Source organism: Lycium barbarum, chromosome 5 (assembly GCF_019175385.1).
Source record: "Lycium barbarum isolate Lr01 chromosome 5, ASM1917538v2, whole genome shotgun sequence".
Taxonomy (NCBI): Eukaryota; Viridiplantae; Streptophyta; class Magnoliopsida; order Solanales; family Solanaceae; genus Lycium; species Lycium barbarum.
Window position 1 is genome coordinate 125,756,338 of NC_083341.1, and position 9,943 is coordinate 125,766,280.

General features: G+C 36.5%; 2 protein-coding genes across 2 annotated transcripts; both read left to right on the forward strand.

The window, feature by feature from the left end:
• The first annotated feature begins 6,850 nt into the window (after positions 1-6,850).
• LOC132639752 (uncharacterized) lies at positions 6,851-7,904 on the forward strand. The gene is made up of 2 exons (XM_060356175.1): positions 6,851-7,463; positions 7,549-7,904. Exons 1-2 carry the CDS (start codon positions 6,983-6,985, stop codon positions 7,902-7,904), a joined length of 837 nt encoding a protein of 278 aa, XP_060212158.1. The 5' UTR covers positions 6,851-6,982.
• A 48-nt stretch (positions 7,905-7,952) lies between these two features.
• LOC132639753 (uncharacterized) lies at positions 7,953-8,976 on the forward strand. The gene is made up of 2 exons (XM_060356176.1): positions 7,953-8,159; positions 8,536-8,976. Exons 1-2 carry the CDS (start codon positions 7,953-7,955, stop codon positions 8,974-8,976), a joined length of 648 nt encoding a protein of 215 aa, XP_060212159.1.
• The last annotated feature ends 967 nt before the right edge of the window (positions 8,977-9,943 follow it).

Below are 9,943 nucleotides of genomic sequence, written 5' to 3' on the forward strand. Positions count from 1 at the left end.
GGGAGATAATTACCATATATTAGTTAGTTTCCTTGTTTCACTAATTGCCATATATTAGTTAGTTTCCTTGTTTCACTAGGGTTCAAGATTGTATCCTATATATATTCTCTCTTGGTGAATGAATGGAACAAGTCAAGATTGTATAGTTTCTACATGGTATCAGGCCACACGTTTTTTTTTCTTCTCTTCATCGTAAATTTCCATGGCCGGTGACGCCGTACCTCCTCCACCACCACCCAAAATTGAGTCTAATTCTCCCTATTTTCTCGGTCCTCAAGACCGGCCCGGGGACTATATCACGCCTACTCGTTTCAAGGGCGCATCAAATAACGCTACCGTCGGTCAGCACTTTACTTCCGAACAATGGAAGGCTATTACGGGATTTTTTGGTAATGCTACAATTCCCGAAAATCGCTTGAATGGTAAGTTTGATGTTTTTTCTTGGATTATTGACACTGGTGCTACTCATCATGTTACCGGTGAGAAATCTTGGTTGTTTGATGTCCATACTGTTGATTGTCCTATTGGTTTGCCTAATGGTGAAAAGGTGCTTGCTTCTTTGGAAGGTTCTGTTCGACTGTCAGATAAAATCACCTTACATCATGTCCTTTATGTGCCTTATTTACGTTGCAACTTACTGTCCATCCCCCAACTTACTGATAATTTACATACTATTGTCTCTTTTAATTCTTATATGTGTGCTATTCATGACCCACTGAAGGAGCTGATTGGAACGAGAGTTAGGAGGGACGGACTATACTATTTTAGCAAATCGGACGTGGTGCAACATGTGTCTACTGTCGTGGCAACGTCCGCATTGGAATTGTGGCATCGACGATTGGGGCATCCTTCCGAGAGAGTAGTTAAGTTGCTTCCTCATGTCAGTAGTGATAAGAGTAGTTTAGCAAAGGATTGTGAAGTGTGTTTACATGTTAAGCATCCTAGAGACAAATTTCCTTTAAGTGATAATAATGCATCTAGAATATTTGAGAAAATACATTGTGATTTGTGGGGCCCATATCTCCATGTTTCATCGTGTGGAGCTCGTTATTTTTTAACAATTGTTGATGATTTTTCCCGAGCTGTTTGGATTTACTTGTTGGTTGATAAAACAGAAGTGTTTCCGATGTTTATGGCTTTTGTTGCTATGGTTGATCGACAATTTAATCAAACAATTAAAGTTGTACAAAGTGATAATGGTACAGAATTTAATTGTTTGATCGATTATTTTTCCGCCACTGGTATTTTGTTTCAAACCTCTTGTGTGGGTACTCCGCAACAGAATGAGAGGGTAGAGAGGAAGCATAAACATGTGTTGAATGTTGCGAGGGCTTTCAGATTTCAGGCCAATTTGCCTATTTTTTTCTGGGGTGAATGTGTTCTTGCTGCATCTCATCTCATAAATCGTAGCCCCACACCCAAATTGGAAAATAAAACACCTTTTGAAATTTTATTCAATAAACCTCCTTCTTTTGATGCTATTCGTACTTTTGGGTGTTTGTGCTTTGCTCATAATAAAAAAACTCAGGGTGACAAATTTGCTAGTCGGAGCAGAAAGTGTTTGTTTGTGGGATATCCATTTGGTAAGAAGGGGTGGCGGTTGTTTGATCTTGATACGAAGGAATTTTTTGTCTCTCGTGATGTAAAGTTTGTGGATGATGTGTTTCCTTTTGCATGTCCGGAAGATGTTAATATTTCGTCTAGTTTTTTTGATGAGGGTGCTGAAATTGATCGTGATTTTATGGTGTACGGGGATGAATTAAGGGGCGAAGTTGATAGTTCGGAGGCTGCCGAGCAGCAGCCGCAAACCACTGCCCAACAAGCGCCTGCTGGCAGCCAGCGGCCACTGTCCAGCCCGCTGGGAACCCAGCGCCAGCTGGCAGCGAGGCTGAGCGGCTGCCAACAGCCACTGCACAGCCCGCTGGGAACCCAGCGCCCGCTGGCAGCGAGGGGGGGGGCAGCAACACCATACCCCAGTCACGAATATGGAAGGTGGCTTGGGGCGTGATTTTCGGGAGAAATTTCCCTCTGTTGTGCTTCGTGATTATGTGACACACTCAGTTTTTGCTAATAGTCCGTCCCCTACAACTCCTGTTACCAATCAATCCTCAGGTACTCCCTATCCTTTGGCACACTATATTAATTGTGACAATTTTTCTGTAAATTATCGTAAGTTTCTTGCAGCTATTATTTCAGGTAAGGATCCTAAGACCTTCAAAGAAGTCATGAAACACGAAGGTTGGAGACATTCAATGAAAGAAGAGATACGTGCATTGGAAGACAATGGTACGTGGACTTTGGAACATCTTCCTCCGGGTAAGAAAGCACTTGGCAATCAGTAGGTGTACAAGACCAAGTTTTTGTCAAATGAAGATGTGGAACGGCTCAAATCGCGCTTGGTTGTGTTGGGAAATCATCAACAAGTGGGGATTGACTACAATGAAACTTTTGCTCCAGTTGCCAAGATGACTACTGTTCGAGCCTTCCTAGCCATTGCAGCATCCGAAAATTAGGAACTTCACCAAATGGATGTTCATAATGCCTTTTTACATGATGACCTTGATGAGGAGGTGTATATGAAGCTCCCTCCCGGGTTTGAAAGTCCAGATCCTACGTTGGTGTGTCGTTTGCGCAAATCGCTGTATGGGTTAAAACAGGCCCCTAGATGTTGGTTTGCAAAATTGGTAACTGCTTTGAAAGGGTACGGTTTCCTTCAATCTTATTCTAATTATTCTCTTTTTACATTTACTAGAGGGAATATTCAGATTAATATCTTGGTTTATGTTGATGATCTTGTTATTTCTGGGAATGATTCCGCTGCACTTGCAACTTTCAAAGCCTATTTGAGTGATTGTTTGAAAATGAAAGACCTTGGGTCTCTCAAATATTTTTTGGGTATTGAAGTAGCTCGTAGTTCATCAGGGTTGTTTTTGTGTCAACGCAAGTATACTCTTGATATTATCTCTGAAGCAGGATTGTTAGGTGCAAAGCCAAGTGGGTTCCCTATTGAGCAAAATCATAAACTTGGCCTTGCAAATGGAGATTTGTTGTCGGATCCGGAGGTCTACCGTAGATTAGTCGGGCGTTTGATTTATTTGGGGGTCACTCGACCGGACTTGGCATATTCTGTTCATATTTTGTCTCAATTCATGTAAGAACCCCGGATTGAACATTGGGAAGCGGTCTTACGAGTGGTCCGTTATTTGAAAGGCACACCAGGACAGGGTATTTTGTTACGTGCCGACAGTGAGTTGACTTTGCAGGGATGGTGTGATTCTGATTGGGCGGCTTGTCCGCTTACTCGTCGTTCGTTGACAGGTTGGCTAGTATTTCTAGGTCAATCTCCCATCTCTTGGAAGACAAAGAAGCAGCACACAATTTCTAGATCTTCTGCAGAGGCTGAATATAGGTCCATGGCTGCGGTCACTTGTGAGTTGAAGTGGCTGAGAGGTCTGTTGTTGAGTTTAGGTATACAACATCCCAGCGATCAAATTGTTTTGTGATAGTCAGTCCGCTTTGCACATCGCAAAAAATCCGATTTTCCATGAACGAACAAAGCACATTGAGGTAGATTGTCACTTTGTTCGTGATGCAATTAATGAAGGTTTGATTTCTCTGTCACACGTTTCAACATCTTCACAATTGGCAGACATTTTACCAAAGCTCTCGGCAAAACTCAGTTTGACTTCTTGCTTTCCAAGTTGGACATTTTTTATTCCCATGCTCCAACTTGAGGGGGGGGGGGGGGGGGGGGGGTACTGCGGTATAATATCTTTATATTATTTGATATTATTTTGTAGCATATTTGTAGGGAGATAATTACCATATATTAGTTAGTTTCCTTGTTTCAATAATTACCATATATTAGTTAGTTTCCTTGTTTCACTAATTACCATGTATTAGTTAGTTTCCTTGTTTCACTAGGGTTCAAGATTGTATCCTATATATATTCTCTCTTGGTGAATGAATGGAACAAGTCAAGATTGTGTAGTTTCTACAGTTACGCTATTAGTGACCGGTCCGACATGATATTATCCCTTAGTTGTCATTAAAATTTTTGCTGCCATGCATGTTAAGATAATGATGCCCCCGCCGTCTTAAAATCCTGGGTCCGCATCTGCTCCTGTGCACGTCTATGTGTGTTCCTTTTAGTTGTTAAATAATACTCATCCCCCACCATTTTATAGGATAATTTTTCTTTTAAAGTATAAAATATTAGTATAAAATATTTGTCATCTTTCTATTTCTAAAAAGTCTTTAATTTTAAATCCATTTCTATCTATAATTGCATGCTCTTATAGACATGGAGATGACATGACATTTTTAAAACTAAAGTTTTAATGGTACTTTTGGTATGTTACATAAGTCTTTTTTTTCCATCATAAACTCTATGTCTTCTCAAATATTGTCATATAAAATAAAAATGAAAAGAGTCTACATGCTATCAATTCTCCGATGTGTGATAAAAGAAAAAGTTTTTAGTTCAAAGTTAAAAGAACTAGATATCAATCAAGTTAATCCCAACTCAGATTAGGCCAGTAGGTACTGTGACACCATACAAGATCAATCAAATGATATATCAACACCTATCTCTCTACCTTCCAGAATTTTCAAAAGCCACTGCTTTAATCAAAAAGCAACTGTAGCCCATATCTTATGTATATATTTTTTAAAAAAAAATTAAATAGGTATAAATATATTTCTTTTGTATCCAATAAAAGTAAGTCGTGGTAGACTTCTAAACTCGAACCTATAATATTCAAATTCTATTTAAGCAATACAAAATTGTTACAAAACTTATTTGGGTTTTCAAGAATTGTCTTGGCTCATATGAAAAGAGATATATCCCCCTTACTTTTTTTGAGATAGGTAGAAGGAATGCTTGGTGTAATTTTCTTCTTGTCTTTTAGGATAAATTGAACTTGTAATGGGACTTACAATTTCGCAGCCGCTAATTTAGTTCAAGGACATAAAAGCATGTGGGCAAGACTTATTGTTGTGTAGAAATTTGCTAAGTTGTTTTCAACTCTCATTGACCCAATGATTTGATGGCAAACTTATAGGAATGACTACCTTATTATAGGTTCTTACCATTAGTAACTACCATTTTATTTATTAAATTTCATAGCTACCTTTTTAATTAATTACCATATGTATTGCGTGTATTTTACAGTATAGTAAATAGACTCAGAAGCTGTAACCAGTAAAACAGATCCCTTAGAAATAGGCATTTAATTTGGTCTTAAATGGGAAAATATATTACATAATAATATCTTTCATAATCTGCTCCACAAAATTAGCTTCCATTTCCATATTCTTCACGATTCTCCTTCTCTCCACCCATCTTTTTCAAATGCAACGTAAAATTCAAAAATTCAAACCAGTCAACTGCAGGGCAAATGCAGCAAAACAGCAAAATACGATCATTCTAATGGTAATTCGAAAGTACCTTTTTTAAAAAAAAAAAAAAACACTGAAAATGTATTTCAGATTGGCATTGGTTTTTGTAGTTTTTTTTACTTTTTATTTGTCAAACCTTGCTAAGTTCCTTCGTCTTTGAATTCCTCTTCACTGACAAGCTTCAAATAAATGTGTTATATGTTCGGCAAAAAACTGAATGTAGTATCTTTGTGTTGTATGTTTGTTGGGTATTTGACCAGTGATGAAGTGTGTGTTGAAAACACATACATTCTGTTTTCGTATGTATGTAGTTTGTTTCAATTTGTGAATACACAAATCTTGGTGTTTTTGCTGTGTTGTTGTTTTCCCATCCCAAATACATTAATACGATGTCTTTGTATGTATTTTTGTATTTGAGACAGTGTGTTGTATATCTCTTACGTTTGTCACGAGTGTTAATGTATTTGGAATACTGTATAGAATGGATTGCTGTATATATAATTCTGTAGGTTATATGTATTTGGTAGACTGTTTCTTGTGTTCATTATGATATGAACTGGTGTGTTCGAAACTATGTGCATATTTGATAAACACAGTTTCTGCTTCAAATATGTTTCAAGATGTGTATATATGGTTGTGTGTATTTATGTACCTGAGATAGTGTTTTCATAAGCTAACTCAGATACATAATTGTTAATGTATTTGAAAATCTGTATGTTGTAGGTTTGTGTATTTAATTTTGTATATTATTTTATAATGTATTTCAGGTTGTATTCAATCTCAACTAATTCATTCATTTTGAGTACAAGAATGTCCACTATATCGTCGTTGATAAGACACTCAGGTAATTGGAACAATGAAAACTGCTATGTGAATTTCAAAATCGATGCAGTGGCGTTTAAAGAATATTCGACATATATTGATTTATTACAAGCAGTTGCAACTCAGCTGAATATAGACATGCAACTGAAAAACATATACATCAAATATATAGTTGAAGGTAACGATACGCCAATGGAAATACATAATGGTATGAGTGTTAGGGTGTATGTGGAATTTAAGAAAGAGAACAAACAGTTAGCAATGTATCCTTTGTGCATAACTACAACTGATAAAAGCGTTGATACTTGTGTATCTGGTGAAAGTTGTATTGAAGGAGGATTTTTGCAAATTGGTTACATAAAACAAACAAATGCTATGGAAACAGTAGTGCGTGGAGACTTAGCTTCTTCAAGTTGTGGCAATGCCGTTGTTGTGTTCGAAAACGACACAAATCTGGTTATATCAGATAAGAACCAAAAAGAGGTTGTTGTTGATCAAGTTTACAAGGACAAAGATACATTGAAGGCTGTTATGGCGAATTATGCAATTTTCAACAGGTTCAATTTTCGTGCTGAGAGGTCAAATGCGATAAGGTGTGTTTAATTGTTCTGAACTATTGTATTTTAAATTTAATGTAGTTATCTGATATATTGTCAACTAATGTATTTGTTTTCATGTTTGTATTTGAAGCTATACACTAGTATGTGTGTCTGAAGAGTGTGATTGGAAATTTAGGGCATCGAGCGTTGGTAAATCAGAAATGTTCAGGGTTAGGGAGTTTCGTGACAAGCATACATGTCCGCTAAAAGATAAGGTGTATTCACAACGCCATGCGACAAGTTGGTTTATAGGTGGAATTGTAAAACCAAAAGTAGCCAACCATAAGAGGAAATACACACCTAATGATATAGCGAAAGATGTAAGAAATGATCTTGGACTGGATGTGTCCTATATGGTCGCTTGGCGGGCTAAGGAAAAAGCAATGAAGGATTTAATGGGTGAACCATCGGATTCTTACAAAAAATTACCTGGGTACCTATACATCTTGGATAAAACGTATCCATGTTCACATATAAGAATGCGAAAATCCGACGAAAACGAGTTTCTGTATCTGTTTATAGCATTGTATGCATTCATCAAAGGGTTTGATTGTTGTAGGCCAATTGTTGTAGTTGACGGGAGCCACCTCAAAACAGCATACAACGGAACGTTCGTTTCAGCAAGCACGTTAGACGGTGCAGGTAAGTCAAATATACGGTTCAGCTTGATTATACTAAAGAATGAATATGTAGAACTAATTTTTTTTAATTGTTGCGGTATGTGCAGGTAATATACTTCCTTTAGCATATGGTGTGATAGATTCAGAAAATGACAGGTCTTGGACGTGGTTCTTTGAGCGATTCAGGGAAGCGTATGGTGTGAGAGAGAACATGTGTATTGTTTCCGATAGGCATGAAAGCATAAACAAAGCTGTTTCTAGAATCTATCCGAATGTGCCGCATTATGCATGCATATTGCATCTTTGGGGTAACGTATGTAAGAAGTATAAGAAGAGCCATGATGTGTTGAGTCCCGTGTTTTATGCAATGGCAAAAGCGTACACGCAAGAAGATTTTGATGAGCTTATGGGCAAAGTTGAGAAGGCAGATTTTCGGGTGGCAGAGTATTTGGAATTGGCTTGAAGAGAGAAGTGGGCTAGAGTGTATGCAACTGCTAGCCGAGGGTGGACAATGACTTCAAACATAGCAGAGTGTATTAATCGTCACCTTGTAGCCGCAAGAGAGCTTCCTATATTTGATTTTCTAGAAGAAGTGAGGAAGATGTTTGGAAGATGGAATTATAATAACCGGAAAAATGGTACATACACGTTCACAACACTCGGTAAAAAGTTTCAGGAGATATTGTCAATAAATGAGTATCTATGTTTACGTATGACGGTATGTTTCTTTTCAAATTGCTTAAGTATGTTCGATTGAGATTCATTTATGTTCGTTGTAGTTGATATAGTTATCATATGGAATCTGTGAGATCTATGTGAAAATGATAACATGTATTTATTAGTTGAATAAGTATTTTGATTCTATTACATTACTGTATTTGTTGTATTTAATTATATGCAGTCTGGATATGTGTGTCAAATATTTTCACATATTTGGTGTATGTGACTAGATTGATCAAATACAATTAGTCAGCTATGAATAATAATTAGCAATATGTTTATGACTATAATGGTTTAATCTTTGCAATCATGAACTTATGTGTTTTTGATGTATCTGAAGTATGTTTTTGTTGATTTTGACTGATATGTTGTAGGCCGAACCATCAACCGAATACTTGTACACGGTATATGATGCAGGAAGGCATTTCATCGTTAACTTGGACAACAAAACGTGCAGTTTTCGGATGTTTCAAATAGATGAAATTCCATGCCCACATGCATGGGCTGCCATTAAGAAGAAAAATCTAATGGCTGATGATTACTGTTCCGAATTGTTCAAACCGCACACCGTGGTGAAGACGTATGATGTCGCCGTGGATCCTCTCCCTGACGAGCGGGAATGGAAGATTCCAACATACATATCAGAGGATGTTGTTTTGCCACCAAGATACAAGAGACCTCCTGGTAGGCCGAAGAAAAAGTGTGATAAGCCGTTATTTGAATTGCTTCTTGGAAAAAAGAGACACGCTTGCAGTACTTGTGGACAGACTGGACACAATAGACGATCTTGTAGTAGTGCTCCTAGAAGGAAATAATTATTTTTTTGTTTGTAGAAGTTTAGATTTGTTAGACTAAATACACTGTTGGTTTGCATTTTTTTTTTTGAATGAAAAATGAAATCTGTTTCACGTACTACTTGTGTGATATCTTCATTTAGAATTGTATTGAATAGTTATCTTTAAATTCATTCACAAATGAATATAAAAGGCAGCATCAGTTCTTTTAAAAAAAAAATAGTTACTATATTTTAATATGTAATAATGGTGCCAAAATACATCAAATATAAATAATGTAGAAAGTGTATCTGACTCTGCCATCTTAATAAGTTGCAGATGTATTTGAAATATGTTGATGTTTAGGGGTTGGGCGAATTCAAATACATATAGCAAGATATACACATTCATATAAATTGAACTAACAAAATCACACAATGGTCACTGTATATTAGAATGTAGGCAGATTTACACATTCATCCAAATAATGGTCACCATATATTAAAATGTATTATTGATTCCAACATACATCAAATACATGTAATTTAATCAGTGTATCTGAAAAAACCTGCAGATGTATTTGAAGTATGTTAATGTTTATGGGTTTGGCGTTTTCAAATACATATAACACCCTTGTTTCAATATCTAAATACGCGTACGTATTTATAGTGTACCTCACTTAGTCGCTTCCGAGATATAGCTAGATATATCAAATACATGTAATTTAAACAGTGTATCAGAAAAAACTTGCAGATGTATTTGAAATATGTTAATGTTTATGGGTTTGGCGTTTTCAAATACATATAACACCTTTGTTTCAATATCTAAATACGCGTACGTATTTATAGTGTACCTCACTTAGTCGCTTCCGAGAGATAGCTAGATATACACATCCATCTAAATTCCCAAAATAAAATCACACAACTTTGATAAATTAGAGTAAGCTAAAATATTTGCTATCAAAATAGCCATAGTCTGAAATTACAATTAAATATTCCTACATCAATCC

What these genes read in the sequence shown, in the direction of transcription:
- LOC132639753 (XM_060356176.1), top strand. Translation starts at nt 7,953, where the DNA reads ATGACTTCAAACATAGCAGAGTGTATTAATCGTCACCTTGTAGCCGCA. An exon ending in ATCTATGTTTACGTATGACG is followed by an intron (nt 8,160 to 8,535) that starts GTATGTTTCTTT and finishes GATATGTTGTAG; the next exon opens with GCCGAACCATCAACCGAATA.
- LOC132639752 (XM_060356175.1), top strand. Translation starts at nt 6,983, where the DNA reads ATGTTCAGGGTTAGGGAGTTTCGTGACAAGCATACATGTCCGCTAAAA. An exon ending in AAGCACGTTAGACGGTGCAG is followed by an intron (nt 7,464 to 7,548) that starts GTAAGTCAAATA and finishes CGGTATGTGCAG; the next exon opens with GTAATATACTTCCTTTAGCA.